The 23,238-nt window shown below is 50.3% G+C and overlaps 1 protein-coding gene across 1 annotated transcript; it reads left to right on the top strand.

Annotated features, from left to right (window-relative positions):
* The first annotated feature begins 536 nt into the window (after positions 1-536).
* LOC307207049 (occludin-like) lies at positions 537-23,218 on the top strand. Its single transcript, XM_079960735.1, has 8 exons — positions 537-1,263; positions 4,378-4,536; positions 13,527-13,678; positions 15,288-15,497; positions 17,531-17,702; positions 18,693-18,734; positions 19,282-20,841; positions 21,156-23,218. The coding sequence occupies exons 1-7, from the start codon at positions 583-585 to the stop codon at positions 19,381-19,383; spliced, it is 1,518 nt and encodes a 505-aa protein (XP_079816861.1). The 5' UTR covers positions 537-582; the 3' UTR covers positions 19,384-20,841; positions 21,156-23,218.
* Positions 23,219-23,238: the final 20 nt, after the last annotated feature.

The following is a 23,238-nucleotide window of genomic DNA, read 5'->3' as shown; positions in this document are numbered from 1 at the left end:
TGTAGAGGTGCTGCAACTCACCATGAATGCCTCCCTTGTTCTCTTATAATGGCAATGGCACCCACTTGAGTTCCAGCAAGTTCCTGCTGGGAAAAAATCTATTATTAATATTAGGCTGTGTATTCAAATACACTTTTGTAATCAATTGCCATTATTATTATTATTATTAGGCTGTGTATTCAAATTCAGCAGACACTCGGGTTGCAAACATGATCCGTGCGGGATGCACATTCGCAACCCACAGCATTCGCAACCCGCAGCTGCGCACACGCGGGTTGCAATTCGGCACTTCTGCGCATGTGCAAAGCGCGATTTAGCACTTCTGCGCATGTGCAACTGCTGAAACCCGGAAGTAACCCGTTCCGGTACTTCCAGGTTTCGGAAGTCTGTATCCCGAAAAAACGCAACCTGTAACCCGAGGTATGACTGTATGCCTTGGTAACTGCCTTCACTTGCGCAAATGAAAAGCTCTCAGAGATGCTCAGCATATCCCTTTGTGTTCCTCTCCAGGTCTTCTCCTCCTCAAAGGTCCTTCACGGAGGTCCGTGACACTCTGGCCACCAGCCCACCCCCCTCTGAAGCATGTATAGCACCAAGAAGCCCTACAACAGCCCGCCCACCGGTTATGGGCCCCCCGGCGAGGACTACGGCTATTATATCCACTCCCCTCCACCGGGCTCCTACTACATCGAAGACGTCCCACAGCACTTCTACAAATGGAACTCTCCCCCCGGGATCGTGAGGATCCTGGAGGGCGTGGGGGTCCTCCTCTGCGTCGCCATCTTTGCCTGCGTGGCCTCCACCCTGTCCTGGGAGTACGGCTACGGCTATGGCAATCTCTACGGGGGCTCGATGGGCGGCTACTACGGCGGAGGCATGGGAGTCTACGGCGGGAGCACCTACGGCGGGATGGGCATGGGGTATTACGGAGGCATGGCCAACCCGCGCTCGGCCAACGGCTTCATGCTCGCCATGTCGATCCTCTGCTTCATCGCCCTGCTGGCTCTCGCCATCACCAGCCTCACCAAATCCAGTGGCTCTCGCTCCCGGAAGTTCTACCTGGTAGTGCTGGTGTTGTGCGCCGTCATGGCGTTCATCATGCTGATCGCCTCCATCGTCTACGTCGTGGGGGTCAACCCGCGGGCTCAGATGTCCAGCAGCTACTACGTCAACCCCATGCTGGCCATGTGCAACTCGGTCTACTCCACGGGGGTCTACGCCAACCAGTACCTCTACCACTACTGCATGGTGGACCCTCAAGAGGTAAGGGAGGTCCAGAGGGCGACAACATGGAAACAGGGCCTTTCCTGTGAAGGTTCCCCACTTGTGGGACACTCCCCGGAGTGGCTTGCCTGGTGCCATCCTATCAGCAGCCAGAGTCAGGCCAGCAATTAAAAAAACAGTGAAGTGAACTCTTTCATTCAAAGAAACCAAAACGGTGAGGCCTAGTGATCACAGCAGCTCTTCCCAGTAGGTCAGCTGCAAGAACTGAAGGTCCCTGCCTTCCCACCACTGTCTAAGTCTTCTCCTCCTCCTCTCCTGGGTCTTTCCGAAGCAATCTGAGACTTCTTCTCCTTGCTTATCTCACCTCCGCTCTTTTCATGCCTCTTCTGGTTCCGGGAGAGCAGAGGGGAGGGGAGCTGGTTGCAGCAGGAGGGGGAGACCCCTGACTTCTTTGACAGCTTGTCTCATCTCTGACACTTGGCCTCTGTCCTCTCCAACCTGCCTCTGATTCTGGACTTCTCTCTGCTACCAACTCTCCCTGCTCTTGAAACCCTGTTACCCTTTCAGCTTCTGACACCTCCTCCCCCGGTAAAGGTAAAGGTAAAGGTAAAGGGACCCCTGACCATTAGGTCCAGTTGTGGCCGACTCTGGGGTTGCGGCACTCATCTCGCTTTACTGGCCGAGGGAGCCGGCGTACAGCTTCCGGGTCATGTGGCCAGGCTGACTAAGCCGCTTCTGGCGAACCAGAGCAGAGCACGGAAACGCCATTTCCCTTCCCACCAGAGTGGTACCTATTTATCTACTTGCACCTTCGACGTGCTTTCGAACTGCTATGTTGGCAGGAGCAGGGACCGAGCAACGGGAGCTCACCCCGTGGCGGGGATTCGAACCGCCGACCTTCTGATCGGCAAGCCCTAGGCTCTGTGGTTTAACCCACCTCTGACCCCTCGTCGTTGTCCCACCACAAATCCCCTGACCCTGAGCCTTCTTCCTCTGGGGGTTCCTTTGGGGGTTCCCCAGCTGGTGCCTCCCACCCCTCATCCAGCCAGCCCTGACACAATGCTAGATATCTTCAAGCACCTAACAAAATCCTTCCATTTCACACCCGCCTTGGGCTTTTAGCTATCTACATGGCCCTACATGGTGGGCTGTTTTGATGTATTCCCACCCACCCCCACTTTTAAGGTGTGTATGTTGTTGTTGTTTCGTAAGTCGTTCTGTGAGTCACCATGGCAAAACAAGAAGCAGAAGCAGCAACCAATAAAATTAACTAATAATAGTAATTATACTTCCCAGCAGAATGAGCTGGTGTGAGCAACAGGCAGAGAGGGGATCCAATTTGGCCCATGGAGGATTACCTCATCCAGGATTACCAGCCATGCTGGACCCAAGGGTTTCTGGGACTTGTAGTCCAGAGAGCCTCCATCCCTGCTCTAAGCAAACTTCCCTGACCCTGATGCCCTCCAGATATGCCTGGACGTCTTCCATCATGCCTGACCCCTGGGGACAGCTGGCTGGGGCTTCTGGGAGTTGGAGTCCAACAGCATCCCTGGGGCTGCTGGTTCCCCCTCCATTCATTCTCCCCAGCCTTTTGGTGCTTGTCTTGATGCAGGCAAGTTGCTAGACCTCATGAGTGCTTGGATGGCACCTGTAGGATTCCAGAAGCCCATTTTTCTGGCTGGAGGAAGATTCCCAGGGAGCAAGGATGGGGGGGGGGGGAGTTGGGTATGTGGGGAGGCCTTGATACCTTCTTCCCCAGCTGCCTCTGCTCTGTTGTTTTTTCTGTATTGCTCAGAGGTGCTGGCCCCAGGAAAAAGAGCCAGGCTGGTTCAAAAGCAAACACCAGGAACCTATTTTGTTTCAAAGCGAAAGGACAAATCGGAGAGGTCGGTTTCAGGGCTGGGCAGCAAAGCAATCAGTCCATTAAACTGGACACACCCAGAAACTACCCAGCGGGGCAGATAAGATAAGAGCGTCTGGGTACGATCCGCACCCAATGCAGGGCGAATGGCCATGGGGGGACTCGTGAGTTGCCCAGTAGTTTCGCACAGTCCAGATGGAGCTGAACCACAAGTCTGCTCTCAGCCAATCAGCTCCCTCCTCTTCAGCCTGGGAGGACTTGGGAGGGAGTGGGAGAAAATGTGTGTCATTTGGCTCCGCCCTTCACAGGCTCTGGCTCCGCCTTTCATTGACTCTGGCTCCGCCTACTATTGGGCTCATTTGCCTTCCGTCCTCCCAATCGCAGAGGGTACCAGCCACACTCTGGTCCAATCAGAGCTTCTCACATTCCCATGAGTCATGACCTCATTTTGTTTACCTGCGAGGTCACCTTGCCTCAGATTTGCCCCCTTGGCCACTTCATTCTGCGGAACCAACCCTATTATTGGTGCCATATAAAATACCTGTTTCACAATTGTAAGCACTCAGCCACTGAGTACGGCAGCAGCCAAACTTTGAAACTCCCTGCCGATTGATTTCAGGCAAGCGTCTTCGCTGTGCTCCTTTCAGCGCCTGAAAACATTCTTGCTTAGAAAAGCCTGCCCATATATTCAGAGAAGCTGATGTGAGTTCTAATCTGTTTTTAGTTTATTGTCATCTCAACTTCCTGAAAGTCTTACGTTATTATTATTATTATTATTATTATTATTATTATTATTATTATTATTGATGTTTTAATTGCATCTTTCTTGTGTGCTGCTTTGAGATTTGCTTTGTTTTTTCACAATCAAGTGGGGAGTACATTTTAGCAAGTAATAATAATAATAATAATAATAATAATAATAATAATTATTTTTATTTATACCCCGCCCTCCCCAGCCAAGGCCGGGCTCAGAGCGGCTTACAGGCAATAATAAAAACAAGTTGAATGATTACAACTTTAAAACAAAATTAAAATACAACATTAAAATATTGAAACATTAAAATATTAAAATGTAGCCTGATCGCAGGAGGAGAAGGAAAGGAAAAAAGAAAGAGAGGGAGGGAAAAGTAAAAGAATAGTCACATCTGTGTGCCTCCCAAATATGGGGGGGGTGAAATGCGCTCTGCACATGCTCAGAGACCAATGTGCTGTTATATCTCCCAGGCCTGAGAACCTTGGTGTTTGATGCTATACACACTTCTTTTCCCCACCCCACAAAAAAAACACACCAGGCGATCGCCATCGTCTGCGGCTTCCTCCTCGTGATCCTCCTGTGTGTCATCTGTTTCTTCGCCCACAAGACGCGTCAGAAGATCTGGCAGTACGGAAAGCCCAACGTCTACTGGGACAAGCCCTTGGCCTTCCAGGAAGGACCCAATGTGGAGGAATGGGTGAGTGTGGGGCTGTGTTTGGGGCGGAGGAGCTCTTCCACGAACCCCACGATATCCAGGCATTCCCCTCCTCTCTCTCTCTCCCTCCTTCCTCTTCCAAAGGACAGTAGAGAATTCAAGTGGAGAAAAGCTGGAGAAGAACCATAGAATTGTATAATAATGATAATAAATTTTATTTATATCCCGCCCTCCCCAGCCGAAGCCAGGCTCAGAGCGGCTAACAACACTAAAACAATAAAACATTCCAAAATCATTTCATTATAAAATTAATTCCAATCAAATTAATGGCAACCATTGGGCTAGAAGTTCTGTTGTGAGGATTGCCAAAGGAGGGAGCCAGGCTGTGCCCTGGCCAAAGGCCTGGTGGAACAGCTCTGTCTTGCAGGCCCTGCGGAAAGATGTCAAGTCCTGCAGGGCCCTAGTCTCTTGGGGCAGAGCATTCCACCAGATCGGGGCCACAACCGAAAAGGCCCTGGCTCTGGTTGAGGCCAGCCTAACTTCTCTGTGGCCTGGGACCTTCAAGATGTTTTTGTTTGAAGACCATAAGTTCCTCTGCGGGACATACCAGGAGAGGTGGTCCCGTAGGTATGAGGGTCCTATAGGGCTTTGAAGGTTAAAACCAGCACCTTAAACCTGATCCTGTACTCCACCGGGAGCCAGTGCAGCTGGTATAGCACCGGGTGAATGTGATCTCGCAGTGAGGACCCCGTAAGGAGTCTCGCCGCGGCATTCTGCACCCGCTGGAGTTTCTGGGTCAGTTTCAAGGGCAGCCCCACGTAGAGCGAGTTACAATAATATTTGGAAGGGACCCACAAGGGTCATCTAGTCCAACCCTCTGCATGGCAGGAATTCCTACCCACAGCCATTCCTGGATGGGCTCAAACCACCAACCTTCTGGTCAGCAGCAAGGCGCACTGACCCATTCCGCCATAGCAGCATTCTTAGAAGGGCGGCTCTTTTGCTCTTTAAAATGTGGCCCTCCTGATCTCTCCATCTGGCCCTCAGAAACCCCCTCCAGCCACACCCCCTCTCCTCAGGCCACACCCTCTCTCCTCAGACCACACCCCTCCCCAGCCCAGCTTCATTGCTCCGCCCATTTCCCCTTCTCTCCCCGCCCACCAGTGGCATGTGACCTCTGGAAAGCTCATTCGACGGCTTTCATCAGCGAGGCTGAGCCAGACACAGTGGTGCCCCGCAAGACGAACGCCTCGCAAGACGAAAAACCCGCTAGACGAAAGGGTTTTCCGTTTTGGAGGCGCTTCGCAAAACGAATTTCCCTATGGGCTTGCTTCGCAAGACGAAATGTCTTGCGAGTTTTTCCGACTTTTTCTCCCTTCCCCCCCCCGTTTTTCTAAGCCACTAAGCCGCTTATCCGCTAAGCTGATAAGCCGCTAAAAGCCGCTAAGCCGCTAAAAGCGCTAATCTGCTAATCCGTCAATGGGCTTGCTTCGCAAGACGAAAAAACCGCTAGACGAAGAGAATCGCGGAACGGATTCTTTCCGTCTTGCGAGGCACTGTAGATCCAGTGGCGGAACTGGCCACTGTTCCTATTAAATTTCCTATGGGGACTAGAAGCTTATATTGTTTTAGAATAGGGTTACAGCTCCACAGCCAATCGTGCACAAGGTCTCATGTTTAACCCCCAAGACTCCCTCTATGAAAGCCAATCCTTTTTAAAAACCATGCAAGTCGCTGGCCTCTTGTTAAATTGTCACTACCTCTTGTTAAATTGTATTGCAAAGGCCTCACCTGGTGGGATTTCGGCCTGCGAAGTTCAACAGGGAGGGAAACCTGTGTGTGACTGAAAGAGACTCTCGCTCTGCGCTATTTGCTTGCGATACCCTCTGGTTTCGGTTGCGTCAATGATTAACCAGGCCCTGATGCACACTTGACACACAATTTCATGCTCTGAGAATTCACGCCTGCCAAACACCCTACGGTTTGGGGCACCCCCCCAAAGCAGAGAGCAAGTCCGAGAAACCTTTGCCCAATTTCAGGAGGGGTGGGGAGGCGGAAGACGACCCCCCCCCCCGCCGCCCAGTTGTTGAGATCCTTGCAACAAATTGCTGGATGAGACGGACCTCAAACTTCTGCAGCCTCAAGAGTGCTGAGTCAGGATTAGAGCAGAGAGGCCTGTACCATAGCTCTTGAATGGTACAGCCCCCATCTCGCATGCAGAGTGCCACAGGTTTGCGCTCCCCCAGGGATCTCCTTTGGAAATGTAATAAACGGAAACATGCCCTTATTCCCTTATGGGGGACACAAGAACCCTTGTAGAGTCCTTTGCAAGTTCTCCATCAGTTGGAGAAAAATAACAGAGGCCAACCAGAGAATATTGAGAAGCAAAGCAACTACTAAGCCTGATCTTTATTGATCTGTCACAACTCAGGAAAGGAGGAAGAACCCACTCAGGAAAGGAGGAAGAACCCAGAACCAAGGTGTGTCCTCCCTTATTTAGACATTTTAAATTGCCTGCCCTGGAGTTCAAGGCCACCCCCAGAATCATCATACCTACATCACAGAAAAGGTGGTCTACAGCAGAAATCTGAGTGCATTGTCTGGCAGGTTACCTGTTAATGCTTACTTGACTGGATTGCCTGGGGAGCCTGGCCAGTCTTTTGTAATGATAAATACTTATTTCCTGAGCCAGGTCAGAGGCTCACACCCTATTCATGTCTTAAATGTGCCCTTAAGACATGATTTGTGAAGGAAGAGACAATGGGGAGGTTTCCCAATTTGACCTTGCAGAGAAACATTTGAGGTCAATTTGTTCAGGACTTTTTTTCTGTGGGGTTTCAGACATGTGGTTTATATATTTATGTACATGTTTGCTTGGTACATTTATGAACATTTATTACATATCTAAGACCTTAAAATTCTTAGAACAGAAATAATTCCAGGCAGTGAGTTGCTGAGTGGCCCCCAGAAAGATTTCCTCAAGGGAATGTGGCCCTCATGATGGAGGGGTGGGAAAGCCTCCTTGTCTCCACTGTTCACAGCACAATAATAAACCTCACAGTGCATAATTAGACTGCGGAACTTCCTCCCACAGGGGACTGAAATGGCCACCAAGCAAGATGGCTGAAAAGAAGATTGGAGGAGGAGAGGGGTATTGGTGGTTAGTGGCCGCAATGGCTCTAGGGGAGGAAAATAGTGAACCCTTGTGAAATGGGGGTGGGGGGTAAATGTCAAAAGTATTGGTTGGGTGCCTGAATTCATAATGCGGGACTCAATTTATTCACCAGCAGGAGCAGCGTTTAAACTCACAAGCTGTATAACATGGGAATAATAATAATAATAATAATAATAATAATAATAATAATAATTTTTATTTATATCCCGCCCTCCCCAGCCGAAGCCGGGCTCAGGGTGGCTAACAACAATAAAATAGTACAACATACCAAATCATTCGTTATAAAATTAACTCAAATCAAACTGATGGCAACCACTGGTTTCCACCCTTTTCATATCCTGTTTGGATATATGCAAACAGAGCTCCTCTCTTTCTCTTGCAATGAAAAGACCACAACGGTAAAGTAAGTTTAAAACACTTTACTTACAAAAGTCAGATTCAACGGTAAAGTAAGTTTAAAACACTTTACTTACAAAAGTCAGATTCATGTGTTCATCCAAGCAGCAGCAAGGAGAACACAGGCAGAATACTCTTGGGTAGAAAAGATAGAAGGAGAGCTTCAAACGGATGCTCAAAGCTTGGAGCTCGCTTAGGCACGTCTGCCTTGGCCAGTTCGGTGAGAGAGGGGGAACAGGAGGAGAAGACTTCACTTCCTCCCTCATTGGAGAGGTAGCTGAGTCTAGGACTCTAACTCTGTGGTTTTAACCCCTTCATACACTAACTAGTGCTTGTGTATAGCTATGTTTGACTGCAATTTCCCACCGGCTCAGCAGAAATAATCAGAAGACTTGCTCAGCCATGCACTGCTTGTACCGTAGAGCGGTCACTCAGTACCTTGAGGAGAGTAAAGACCTCAATGGGCTATTCTTACTGAGTGTGCATGGGGGGGGGGGCAAAGGAGGAATTTGAGAAGGAAGTGCTGAACAGATATTTCAGCAAATCCAAGAAAACCTGCTTTAGTTTAGATTTTTAAAAAATGCAAAAGGTGCATTCTTTGTAATTTTGCAAAATAGACTCATTAACGGCATGAAAGATACTCCCTAATGTTGATTTTTAAATTTAAATTTCCTAGTTTTCAAATGACTGCAGATTTTGACAGCTTCTACTGAGCACTTGGGGGGTCAAAAGAAAGAAATCGAAAGCACCTGTTGTTGAGATATTTCATTCCAGATCTTCTAGACAGAGCTTGCAACATTCCTGGAGGAGAGCAGGACGGGGGGGGGGGTCCCACCTCATTTTCTGGGGAAGGGGCTCAGTCCCAGAGTCCAGCGGGCAAGGAGCCAGTTAACCCTTTCCTCCCTGCCAAAGGGGCCTCCTCGTGGTTCAAGGATGCCCATGGGGACACGGAACAGATAAGGCACACATCGGGACATCCCGTGACTCCTTGTACAACAGGGGCAGAGATAAGCAAGGAGTCAGGGACACGGTCTGCACATCACAGGCCAGCAAGGTGCAGCGTACAGGAAAAGGGGTTGCATGTGCACTTGGGCAAAAAAAAAGAGAGGCACAAATACAAGATGGGTGACACCTGGCTTGAGAGCAGTACATGTGAAAAGGATCTAGGAGTCTTGGTTGACCACAAACTTGACATGAGCCAACAGTGTGACGCGGCAGCTAAAAAAGCCAATGCAATTCTGGGCTGCATCAATAGGAGTATAGCATCTAGATCAAGGGAAGTAATAGTGCCACTGTATTCTGCTCTGGTCAGACCTCACCTGGAGGACTGTGTCCAGTTCTGGGCACCACAGTTCAAGAAGGACACTGACAAACTGGAACGGGTCCAGAGGAGGGCAACCAAAATGGTCAAAGGCCTGGAAACGATGCCTTATGAGGAACGGCTAAGGGAGCTGGGCATGTTTAGCCTGGAGAAGAGGAGGTTAAGGGGTGATATGATAGCCATGTTCAAATATATAAAAGGATGTCACATAGAGGAGGGAGAAAGGTTGTTTTCTGCTGCTCCAGAGAAGCGGACACGGAGCAATGGTTCCAAACTACAAGAAAGAAGATTCCACCTAAACATTAGGAAGAACTTCCTGACAGTAAGAGCTGTTCGACAGTGGAATTTGCTGCCAAGGAGTGTGGTGGAGTCTCCTTCTTTGGAGGTCTTTAAGCAGAGGCTTGACAACCATATGTCAGGAGTGCTCTGATGGTGTTTCCTGCTTGGCAGGGGGTTGGACTCGATGGCCCTTGGGGTCTCTTCCAACTCCATGATTCTATGATTCTATTCTATGATTCTATGATTCTATGTGTCAAAGATGTTTCAGAACTCAAGGCCAGACAGGTAGAACAAACTCCACACATCGTTCGTTTTCACGCTCTTTGCTGGAAGATCTGGTGATCTGCGGCCTTTGAAAATGTACCTCTGGCTTGAATTCTCATAGTATCCCAGAACTGTGGAGCTGGAAGGGACCCTCAGGGTCATCTAGCTGAACCCCCTGCAAGGCAGGAATATGCAGCTGTCCCATACGGGGAATCAAACCTGCAACCTTGGCGTTACCAGCACCACGCTCTGACCGACTGAGCTATCCAGCCACTTCACCCGATTCCCAGAGCTCCCTAAGGAGAGGGATTGATGGTTGAACCCAGTGCTTTTTTGGGGGGGGGGAGACACAGGGGTACGCATACCCCTAAACTTTTTGTGAACCTTTGTACTTTTGTCCATTCACTGTATTTATTTAATAATAATAATAATAATAATAATAATAATAATAATAATTTATTTATACCCCGCCCATCTGACTGGGTTTCCCCAGCCACTCTGGGCAGTTTCCAAAAAAACACTAAAATGCAATAACCTATTAAACATTAAAAGCTTCCCTATTTTCCCAATCTGAACTATAAAATGGTGGCGCTCTTGAGTCGAAATGAGAGTAACCCCTAAACATTTTTTTTTTAGAAAAAAAGCAGTGGTTGAACCGTTCTGGGAACCGTAGCTCTGGGAGGCAGAAGAGGAGTCTTCTAGCACCCTTTAAGGAAACTACAGTTCCCAAGCTTGTTTGCGGGGAGGGGGGAGCCAGGTTTAAAGTGGTACAATGCTTCTTTAAATGCAGTAGGGCAGGTGGGGCCTGAATAATGTCTGTTGGTTCCGCTGGGTCTTCTCTGCAACATTATTTTGCTTTGACAGACGGCTTCCTTAGACTGGCAGGAGAACCTTTGAAGCCTCTGGAGCCCCAGGTGGTCGTAGCTCTGTAAAAAAGCCCGGAAGGAAAGGAGGAAAGGCTTTGGGGGGGGGGGGGGAGAGAGAAGCAGCTGCACCCTCTGGCCCCAGTTGAAGTCATTGCTGAGCAAATAGTCTGCCCCCCAGATGCAGATCTCTGCCTGGTCAGGGAAGTCCAGCACGAGACTTGAAATACACCCACGCCTCCCCCCAGCCCAGGCCGTTCCTCGTGAGGAAATGCCACGGGTGTGATCCAGCCTGCAGGTTTCCCAGCAAAAACCCTGGCATGTGTAATAAACAAAAATCTGCCCTTACAGTACAGTCATACCTCGGATTACATCCTCTTCAGGTTGCGTTTTTTCAGGTTAGGTAAAGGTAAAGGTACCCCTGCCCTATACGGGCCAGTCGTGTCCGACTCTAGGGTTGTGCGCCCATCTCACTCTAGAGGCCAGCGTGACGAAGCTGCTCTGGCGAGCCGGCACCAGGGCAGCACACGGAAACGCCGTTTACCTTCCCGCTAGAAAGCGGTGCCTATTTATCTACTTGCACTTAAGGGTGCTTTCGAAATGCTAGGTGGGCAGGAGCTGGGACCGAACGACGGGAGCTCACCCCGCCGCGGGGATTAGAACCGCCGACCTTTCAATCAGCAAGTCCTAGGCTCTGTGGTTTAACCCACAGTGCCACCCGCGTCCCTTTTTTCAGGTTACGGACCGCCAAAACCCGGAAGTACCAGAACGGGTTACTTCCGGCGGTCGCGCATGCACAGAAGCGCTAAATTGCGCTTTGCACATGCGCGGAAGCACCAAATCGCAACCCACGAGTGTGCAGACGCGCAGATGTGGGTTACAAATGCTGCAGGTTGTGAACGTGCATCTTGCACGGATCACGTTCACAATCCGGGCGTCCACTGTATTCCCTTATGGGGGACACAAGAGCCCTTATAGAGTCCTTTGTAGGTTCTCCATCAGTCGGAGAAAATAACAGAGGCCAACCAGAGAATATTGAGAAGCAAAGCAGCTTGTAAGCTTTATCTCTATTAAAGCTGTTGCAACAGGGTGCTCCCCTCACACGCAGGAAAATGGGAGGATCAAGAACCCAGGTGTGCCTGCCCTTATATAGACATTTTAAATTGCCCGCCCTGGAGCTCCAGACCACCCCCCACAAACATCATACCTACATCACAGAAAAGGCGGTCTACAAAGAAATTTGAGTGTGTTGTTGTTTTTCCTGTCCGCCAGGTTATCTGATAATGCCTTATCTGATTGCCTTTCCTGGTAGTCTGGCCATTCCTTTGAGATGGTGATTACCCAATTCCTGAGACAATGGGAAGGTTCCCTCACCCCCTCCCTCCTTGCAGAGAAAACATTTGGTCAGTTTGGGAGTCAAAATGGTTTCAGGGCGGTCCTCCTGTGCTGATCCAGACCTGTGGTCCACACATCTATGTATGCGCTGGTTGGTACATTTATGAACATTTAATATACCGTATTTTTCGGCCCATAGGGCGCACTGGCCCATAGGACGCACCTAGTTTTTTTGGGGAGGAAATAAAGGGGAAAAAAATTTATTCCCCCCCAGGTGCGGGGCTGGGGTGGGGGAAGCCCGAGCTTCCCCCGACCCCAGCCCCCAGAACAGGCAGCTCTCCACAAGCCGTAGGAGAGCTGTGCGAAGCCTGAAGCCTGGGGGGGCGCTGAGCTCAGTGCGCCCCCAGGCTTCGGGGTGCAGGCAGCACTCCAAAAGCCGTGGGAGAGCTGCGCGAAGTCGCGCAGCTCTCCCACGACTTGCGGATAGCTTCCTGAAGCCTGGAGAGCGAGAGGGGTCGGTGCGCCCCGACCCCTCTCGCTCTCCAGGCTTCAGCGAAAGCCTGCATTCGCCCCATAGGACGCACACACATTTCTCCCTCATTTTTGGAGGGGAAAAAGTGCGTCCTATAGGGCGAAAAATACGGTGTGTATATATATGACCTTACATTTTTTATTTCACATGGAAGAAGCAGCTAAAAAGTAGGAAGGAAAAAAGGGACCCTCAAGGGTCATCCATTCCAACCCCCTGCACTGCAGGCACTGCAGCTAAAGAATCCCTGACAGAGTTGTACCATGCAAACTAGTCCCTGTCACCTTTAACCCAACTTGCAGGGTTGTTGAGAACAGGCAAATCTACACCTCTCCAGATTTTGTCATGCGGTTCCACAGTCAAGTAATCTGTACGGAAATGCATACACTGAGGGGAAGTGTGTCAAAGAATGTATTTTTAAACAATTTTTTAAAAAAATATGCATTGTATTAGGGAGCTTGCTTTGCAAAAAGGAAAAACAAACAAACAAGTGTCTGGATACAGAGAGCTCTGCACCCAAATTCTGCTGAATTTTCATGACAACTTTTTATTAAAAAACAAACCAGAACCAGTGGCGGTAATTTTATTTTATTTATTTGTTGCATTTATATCATGGCTTCCCCCTTCCTCATTTGATCCCCACAAACAACCACCAGGTCACCCGGGGGGCTTCATGGCAGAGTACGGATTCAAAACATGGTTTGCCAGCTCCTTAGTCCAACGCTCCAACCAGGATGTGGCAGGGAAAGGTGAAAATTTGGAATTATTCGCCCATCCTTACCTGAGAGGCAACACCACGTCCCAGAAGGGCCCCAATCCAGGGGAAGGTTTCAGCCGGCACCAAAACAACGCCTTTCGTTCCTTTTGCAGGTGAAGAATGTCACTGACGGGGCCAGCACCCATGATGAGACAGCAACCCTGAACTACTCTGAAAAGCCGATGAGCCCCACCCATGCCCCAGCCAGCCCCTACGACTACAAGGTCTCCGGGAATGGCTACTACCCAGGTGAAAACCAGAGCAGGTGAGCAGAGAAAACGGAGTTGTTTTGAGTGGTGCATTGTGAAGAAAAGAGGTTGTTTTTCTCCCTCTTGCATAATGCTAGATTTGTGGCGGAATAACGGGGTTAAACATGTATCGTTAAACTGTGGAACTCTCTGCCACAGGAGGCAGCAACCGTCCCCGATCTTGCTGGCTGTAAAAGAGGATTGGACAAAGTCATGGGGGGCAGGGGGCTATCAAGAGCCACTAGCCAGGATGGCTCCGCTGCCTCATCTGGCAGCAGCAACACTTCTGAATCGCAGGCACAGGAAGGGAGTGTGTTCAGGTCTTGGGTTCAGGTCCCGCTTGCCGTTTAACTCTGCGCTTAAAAAACGCTTGTAGGATTTGTTATTGTTATTAGCTGGGTGGCTCAGTGGGTAGAGCACAAGACTCTTAATCTCAGGGTTTGAGCCTCTCGTCGGGCAAAATAATCCTGCATTGCAGGGGGTTGAGATAGATGACCCTCGTGGTCCCTTCTGGCTGTACGATTCTACGATATCAAGAACAACGGAAATTGTGAGAATGATCAGGTACATACCTGAGAGTAAATCCTATTGAACTCAGCGGGACTTACAGTAGTTCTGAATAAAAATGGTTTGAATTGCATCACAGTCTTTACCCAGTTACCTGGGAGTAAAGGTAAAGGGAGGTAAAGGGGACCCCTGACCATTAGGTCCAGTCACGGACGACTCTGGGATTGTGGCGCTCATCTCGCTTTACTGGCCGAGGGAGCTGGCGTACAGCTTCTGGGTCATGTGGCCAGCATGACTAAGCCGCTTCTGGCGAACCAGAGCAGCGCACGGAAATGCCATTTACCTTCCCGCCGGAGTGGTACCTATTTATCTACTTGCACTTGACGTGCTTTCAAACTGCTAAGTTGGCAGGAGCACGGACCGAGCAACGGGAGCTCACCCCGTCGCGGGGATTCGAACTGCCAACCTTCTGATCTGCAAGCCCTTGGCTCTGTGGTTTAACCCACAGCGCCACCCGCGTCCCCAAAGGGTGAGTCCCCAAAGGGCAGTCACCATTTCTAAACTACTCTTTATTTACACTATACAGTGGTACCTCAGGTTAAGACTTTAATTCGTTCCGGAGGTCCGTACTTAGCCTGAAACTGTTCTTAACCTGAAGCACCACTTTAGCTAAGGGGGCCTTCCGCTGCCGCTGCGCCACCACTGTGCGATTTATGTTCTCATCCTGAAGCAAAGTTCTTAATCCGAGGTGCTATTTCTGGGTTAGCGGAGTCTGTAACCTGAAGCGCCTGTAACCCAAGGTACCACTGTATTACACAGATACAGAATCACGATGCTCTCTCATCCAGCTCAGAGAACAGGCAAAAGTGAAAGTACATCCCATAATACATACAGATAGGACTATATCCGGTTCTCACGCTTCCTCTCAGACAGACAGATTTCCACTAATCACAAAATGCAGCCTCGAAGGAGTGAAATTGCTAACAAGCCTCTCGTAAGCTCTGGCGCCCCCTGCTGTCGAGCTCCCTTCCTCCTGCCCTATGAGTCCCCAAAGGGCAGCCACCGTTTCCCAGCTGACTTGAGCTCTACTCATGTGTAACCTTGGGGTCTCCTCTCCAGCCCACCTTCCTACACGCCGACCGCCAACCCCGCCTGGACTTTCAGCTCCAGCACGCTGGAAGGGAACGCCAGGGAGAGCGCCAGCAAGCCCTCCGGCCGCAAAGGGCGTAGGCGGAGGAGGAACCCCGAACTTGAGGAATCGCAGTACGAGACCGACTACACCACGGCCGTGGAGTCCGGAGACGAGCGGGATCAGGACGACTGGAAGAGGTGAGCCACAATATCTATTTGCTTCAGCGGTTCTGAAAGGGTGTGGCACCCAGGGGTCGGTTTGGGCCTTCCGAATTCCAGCAGCACCCAGCACGGTGCCAAAATTCACCTGCCTCTAGACTTCCGTTCCAAGTCATTGCTGACTTCTAGTGATGTTTCCACCCAGTACATTTCCAGGCACAATTCAAAGTGTTGGTGTTGACCTTTAAAGCCCTAAACCAGGAGTCCTCGAACTTTTTAAACAGGGGGCCGGTTCACTGTCCCTCAAACACTGTCGGGGGCCGGACTATAGTTTTTTAAAAATGCGTATTTACGCGGAAGTCGCTCCCCTGTTTTTTTACTCAAGAGTAAACCCGTTGACATGAGTGGCCATGCCTAACCCGGGTCCGTTCATTCCAATGGGCCTGCCCTCTGCGTAAAAGTTAAGTTGACATCACATCCCGACAGAGCGCAACAACTCCTGGGTAAGTGCGCACCATGCAGCGGTCACACAATATTGTGGCATGGTCTCTGCGTAATCGCCAGCTCCGTGCAAGCGCCACACAAATCTTCTTGCGACGATCATCCCCTCCACTTTGCATGCTCCGCGCACTGCCTCTGCTCTGCTCCACGCCGTCACCTCCCCTGCATGCAAATCCAAACGCTGCAGCTTCGGATTGGCCGCAGGAGCTTCCTGCAGCCAATCCGAAGCTGCGCCAGCATCGCTGCCCACCCAGAAGCCATGCTAGCGTTGCGGAAGTCAGTCCCTGCGCGGTGAGGCATCTGCAGTGCGTGGGGACTGACTGAGTGGGCGGCAGGGTCCGTGGGCTGGATTTGCAAGCCTGGGGGCCGCATCCGGCCCCTGGGCTGTGGTTTGCCAACCCCTGCCCTAAACAGCTTCGGCCCTGTATACCTGAAGGAGCATCTCCACCCCGGAAACCAGGGTCCGTCTCCGAGGGCCTTCTGGCGGTTCCTTCAACTGGCAGAAGTGAAGCTACAGGGAACCAGGCAGAGGGCCTTCTCGGTGGTGGCGCCCGCCCTGTGGGATGCCCTCCTGTCAGATGTCAAGGAGATGAGTAACTACACAACCTTTAGAAGACTTCTGAAGGCAGCCCTGTATCAGGAGGTTTTTTATGCTTGCTGTTTTTATTATGTGTTTAGATTATGCTGTACGCCGCCCGGAGTGGCGGGGGAAACCCAGCCAGATGGACAGAGTATAAATATTATTATTATTATTAGCCTCACCGGTTATATGAATGGTTGTTCATTGCACACCTTTGCCCCCTTTTTCACCAGTGACAAAACTGCTCTGGAGGTCAAGGTGGGAGAGAGAAGGTTGGGTTGGTGATGTTACAGGTACTAGCCATGATGTGCTGAGCACTTTCTGCTCTTCAGATGAACATAGGAAGCTGTTAGAGTACAGGTCCAACCAGCTCAAAATTGTCTACGCTAACTGGAAGCAGCTCCCAGCCCTACCATTGGGGATTGAGCCTGAGGCCTTCTGGAGAAGCTTATAAAGCTGGATTCTTGATGTTTTTATACGTGTTGGAAGCTGCCCAGAGTGGCTGGGGCAAACTAGACAGGTGGGCAGGCTACAAATAATAAAATTAGTAGTGGTTTGCCCCCATCAAGAGAAGGAAGGCACTGAATCATGGGTAGGCAAACTAAGGCCCAGGGGCTGGATCCGGCCCAATCGCCTTCTCAATCCGGCCCGCAGACGGTCCCGGAATCGGTGTGTTTTTACATGAGTAGAAAGTGTGCTTTTATTTAAAATGCATCTCTGGGTTATTTGTGGGGCATAGGAATTCGTTCATTTTTTCCCCTTCAGAATATAGTCCGGCCCCCCACAAGGTCTGAGGGACAGTGGACCGGCCCCCAGCTGAAAAAGTTTGCTCACCCCTGCACTAAATTAAAGTTTTCCTCTGTGCTGGCAAAGACTTTGCTGTTCCCAAAGGGTCGCCACACCACAATAGGGCCATGTGTATGTTTTAAAAGCAAGGTATTCCTCACTAACACCACCACAACGTGTGGGTTTCGCCTCCATCCCCCCATAGCCTGTATCCGCCAATCACGTCGGACAGCATCCGCCAGGACTACAAGCAAGAGTTTGATGCCGACCTCAAGCGGTACAAGGTACTGTGCGCCGAGATGGACGCCATCAATGACCAGATCAACCAACTGAGCAAACAGCTGGACCATCTGCCCGAAGACAGCCTGCAGTACCAGGTAATTTGTCCGTCCCCCCGTCCCGTCCCCCCCCCCCCGGGACCCGGAGCAAAGGATTGTGGATAGAAATAAGGAAGAAAGGCAATATGGGCAAGCACTCAGCTCTGCGGAGACAGAAAACGTAGGGATATACCGTATATTTCGTTCCATAAGACGCACCAGACCACAAGACGCACCTCATTTTGGGAGGAGGAAAACAAGAAAAAAAATATTCTGAATCCCAGAAGCCAGAACAGCAAGAGGGATCGCTGTGCAGCGAAAGCAGCAATCCCTCTTGCTGTTCTGGCTTCTGGGATAGCTGCGCAGCCTGCATTCGCTCCATAAGACGCAGACACATTTCCCCTTACTTTAGGAGGGGGAAAGTGAGTCTTATAGAGCAAAAAATACGGTAAATGCAGACAAGAAATAAATTTTTATATTCGTGAAAACGGCAAAGGTGGATTATACAGGGGCAGGTTGCCTTGCAAAACAGGGTCTGTTGGGTGAAATTGCTTTGCAGAAATGTGTGGAGCGGGAGGAATCGTAGCGCTAAAAGGGACCACAAGGGTCATCCAGTCTAACCCCCTACAATGCAGGAATCTTATTGGGGCTTGAACCCACAACTCTGAGATTAAGAGTCTCGTGCTCTACCAGGGATACTGGGACCCGACACCTTCCCACCAGGGCTTCTTTTAGAACAGGCATAGGCAAATTCGGCCCTCCATAAGTTTTGGGACTACAACTCCCATCATCCTTAGCTAACAGGACCAGTGGTCAGGGATGATGGGAATTGTAGTCCCAAAACATTTGGAGGGCCAAACGTTTGCCTATGCCTGCTTTAGAATAATAATGATTGCAGACTGATGTGGAAATGTGGAGAGCTGAACTTAGGAGGGTGAAAACAGAGAGAGACTGAGAGTGCATTACCAGGGATACCCTGAGATAGACTGCTCATGAACAGGGAAGTTCCACATACAAGACTCTCCTGACTTTGACATCTTTCTCCCGCAGGGGGTGGCTGAAGAATACAACCGGCTGAAGGACCTGAAGCGCGTAAGTGACACGTTTTCCTGCCTCCCAAAAGGGGTCGGGGAAAGAGCTGCGGCTCTCTGCATGTTGGAGCGGCCAGCATGCCCAATGGTCAAGGAGGATTGGGATGTGGGGGAAAGACAGAGCCTTTGTTTTTGTCCTCACAGTGGCCAAATACCCCAAAAAACCTAGGAATCCAGGTAGACTGCACCGGCACCTGGAGGTTCCATTAGAACGTCAGAAGGCTGCTGGATCCAGCTCCCACAATAGGCCAGCACCCACAGTGGCCAAATACTCCTAAGGAACTGAATCCACCCAAGTTGGTGGCCTCCTGGAATTTGGTTTTACAGGTGCTTTAGCTGAGATTCCTGCATTACCAGGGGGTTGGACTGGATGACCCTCGGGGTCCCTTCCAACGCTACAATTCTATGGCACTAGAAAGGTCTCTTCCAACTCTACCATTCTGTGAAAAGCTGGGTTGAGAAATATATTTTAATCTGCGCCCCGAGCGAGAATACTGTGAATTGTGTTTTGTTTTCTAACGCGTTTTCCTCGCAAATTCACGCCGCAGACTCCCGACTACCAGAGCAAGAAAATGGACAGCAAGTCTCTGCGGAACAAGCTCTTCCATATCAAGCGGATGGTCAGCGACTATGACAAGAGTCGGGCATAACCTGGGCAGGGGGACCAGGCAGGCAGCTGCGGGGACAGATCAACGCTCCCGTTTTCTGCAGAATTTGACCCCCGAAACAAAACAAGCAGGGATGATTTCTTTCAGCTGTATATATGTCAAGATGACTTATTTTATCCATTCCCGTGCCAATTTTGCAAAACCATTTTTTTAAAAAAACAACTGTTTTCTTGGGACCCTGGAACTCTGAACTTACAAATCTTCATTTAGATAGAGCACTTTCTTATTTTGGGTGCCAAAGAGATTTTTTAAAAACCATGGGTTGTACCCAGCTAAGCCCAAGGAACATCGGGCGCTGCCTTCCCACCCCCCGCCCCAAGTCAGGCCATGGGAGTACATCTAGTTTAGTATTGCCTACTCTGACTGGCAGCAGCTCTCCAGGCGTTTAGGCAGGTGCCTGGGGATGCCGGGAATTGAACCCGGACCCTCTGCAGGCAAAGTGGGTGCTCTGTAACGTAAGAGGTAGCCCTTCCTATAAAAGCAAGCGAGTTTCTTGTGGGAGCTACCTTATCGTGAGCCAAGCCACTGCAGCCCATCTAGTGTAGCCTACACTGACTGGCAAGGGACGTGGGCAGCGCTGTGGGTTAAACCGCAGAGCCTAGGGGTTGCCGATCCGAAGGTTGGCAGTTCCAATCCCCGCAATGGGGTGATTTCCCGTTGCTCGGTCCCCGCTCCTGCCAACCTAGCAGTTCGAAAGCACGTCAGAGTGCAAGTAGATAAATAGGTCCCGCTCCGGCGGGAAGGTAAACGGCGTTTCCGTACGCTGCTCTGGTTTGCCAGAAGCGGCTTAGTCCTGCTGGCCACATGGCCCGGAAGCTGTACGCCGGCTCCCTCGGCCAGTAAAGAGAGATGAGCGCTGCAACTCCAGAGTCGTCCGCAACTGGACCTAATGGTCAGGGGTCCCTTTACCTTTACCTTTTACACTGACTGGCAGAAGCAAAGGTCTAACTCCAAGCCTGCTGGGAAACTTTTTGCATGAAAAGCACATGCTCCAACTTTGAGCCACAACTCTTTCCCATCGCCCACGTATTCAGAGTAGACCCACTGAAATCAATGGCCCTACATCGGCCATGCCCATCCCTTTCACGAAGGAGGCATAGCTGGACACAACCCTGAACCTTTAAAAAGCACTGTACAAAATTACTTTAAACAAGGGTTGCATAGCTACCGATGCACTGCTTGCGCACAACGCAGCCCAGGAGTGAAGATGGAGGCTCACCGATCTTCCATGCCTGGGCTATCAATTGATAAGAACATGGGTTCGTGGGTTCGAGCCCTATGTTGGGCAAAAGATCCTTGCATTGATGTGGATTGGACTAGATGACTCTAGGGGTCCCTTCCAGCTCAACATTAGCTGAATCTTGAATCCAACCCACCCCAAATAGGATTTCATGCCATTGTGTGCTGTGTACTTCCCTGAGCGGCAAAGGATGTACAGTGGTGCCTCGCAAGACGAAAAGAATCGGTTCCGCTAGTCTCTTCGTCTAGCGTTTTTTTTCGTCTTGCGAAGCAAGCCCATTGACGGCTTAGCGGATTAGCGCTATTAGCGGTTTAGCGGCTTTTAGCGGCTTAGCGGATAAGCGGCTTAGAAAAAGGGGGGGGGGAACCGCAGGAACTCGCAAGACATTTTCGTCTTGCGAAGCAAGCCCATAGGAAATTCGTTTTGCGAAGCACCTCCAAAACGGAAAACTCTTTCGTCTAGCGAGTTTTCCGTCTTGCGAGGCATTCGTCTTGCGGGGCACCACTGTAAACAGCAGCCAAGAATAATTCTGAAACTTTTCGCCAGCATTTCTGCCGGGTTTTCATAAAATTTGTTCTCCCTTCACAAGTGAAGCCGGTGTACTGAGAAACCCATCACCGGTCTTGGCAGTTTCATCATTACATCCGTACACCAATATACCTGCTGATAAAACTTTTGGGGGGGAACGGGACGTTCTTGACGCATGTCCGAAACGCAGAGCGGCGTTGCAATTTCACATGCACAGAAAATCCAGAGAGGGGCTTTGCTTAGCCAAGTTTCAACTCAGTGGGGGAAGATCGGGTTTTGGCAAGGCAGGGCAGCAAACGGCGAGAAAAACTCTCAGACCGGGGGAATTAATTGGCGCACACAAGAGTAAAAATACAGAGAGGTCAAAGTGTGACTAGGGGGTAGGGGGGGCGTCCGATTCCAAAACAGAGAGACACCCCCAGCTATCGGGCGGCAGACGCCCGAATATTCACTCCCATTGATGTAGGTTCAAAACCAACCGTCCAGTGACCCATCTACTGACTCATTCAGCCCTGTAAATATACAAACCCATTTATGCATGTTTGGGGGTTTTTCGATTTGAGTGTGGGGCAGCTGGGGGTTTCAGAGGGGCTGGGGAGGGGGGGTAACCAGTTGTGTGTATGTGTGTGTTTTTAATCGTTCCTTTAATAAAAGTGGGGGAAGCTGTGGAGATCCAGGTGTGTTTTGTAGCGGTTTGAGATCGAATTGCAGAGCTGAAAGGGCCCCCATGGGTCATCCAGACCAACCCCCAGCCTGTAATTACGGAGGATCCCCGAAAGATGTCGGCTTTCTTTGGATTAAAATTTGCAAGTGGGAGCGCTGGTTGTTCAGAAACATTGCTGTCTCCAAATAGCTTTCTCCTCCGTGAATTTGTCCGATCCTCTTTTAAAGCGATCTCGGCTGCTTCCTGTGTGAGGGAGTTCCACAGTTTAACTTTGTGCCGCAGGAAGGACTTTACCTGTGAATTGTCTTAAAACAATGACATCACTTCTCCCCACCCCCTCCAAACCCTTTCCCCTCCAATAAACACAAACCAACCACTGCCGTCCCTTTTTTTTTCCTAAGAAAAACAATATTTATTGTTTCATTGGCTGTGCATCAAATCAGAAAAGGAGGCGTTGCAACAAAATCAAACCCACCGGCCGTTCCTTCCCCTCTTTTCGACATTTTGGTTGGCACAACTCCATCCATCCAGACACCCAAATCCGGCTTCCACGAGCGGGGGGGGGGGGTTAATTAATGAGTACGATTTGTGTCCAAGGGACCTTGAACCTGGGACCACTAGCCACAGATGCTGGACACGGCCCCACTGAATCGAAACTTTGGGGGGACATTTCTCTCTCTATGGCTTTCAATTAAGAGCGGTACCCAAACTCCCACAAAAAATCAGAGAGACCTCAAAGTGCATAGTTTTTCGTTTTAAATTGGGCCCACTTACTGCCCGTGAGTTTCAGACAGAGAATAAACCTGGGATTTAATGGAACTGGGGGAGGGGGGGGCCTGGAAACTTTTTGCTATACAGAGCCCATGCTCTGGCCTTTTTCTCAAAAGAGACCATAAAGTTTATAGACCTCATGGTTCTGGGCTAAGGGCTGGTTCACAACTGAACACAGGCAGGCAGCAGCTCTGTGCCCACCCTCTTCGGAGACCGGACCAGGCAATCTCTGCACCGAGCCCCTGGCAAAACTTCCTCTTAAGAAATTTGCTTTCAAACGGGACTTGAAGAATAAGATGGGCAATACAGCAGCAGCGCTAAGCCATGGTAGTTCAGTGGAGCCTCCAGTTTGAAGCGCAGTCTACCTCTGATGCTCGGGGGCACGGGATTGGCCAGTGTGGGTCAGGTGGCAGATTCAACACACCCAGCCGGGCCGGGCCTAGCTCTGCTCGGGTTAGCTGCAATTACTGCATTGCAGGGGGTTAGACTAGATTGCCCTTTGGTTCCCTGCCATCCCTACAATTCTATGAAAAAAGCAAATTTCTTTACACCTCACCTGTGTCCTTCCTGACCCGGGACATTCTTCAGGAACCTCACATCATACAACTGGGATTTTTTTTAAAAAAAAAGCACA

The sequence above is a fragment of the Podarcis cretensis genome (genome assembly GCF_951804945.1).
Source record: "Podarcis cretensis genome assembly, chromosome: 18".
Lineage (NCBI taxonomy): Eukaryota > Metazoa > Chordata > Lepidosauria > Squamata > Lacertidae > Podarcis > Podarcis cretensis.
Note: the sequence above shows the minus strand (reverse complement) of the source record. Positions and strands in the feature narration are given on the sequence as shown.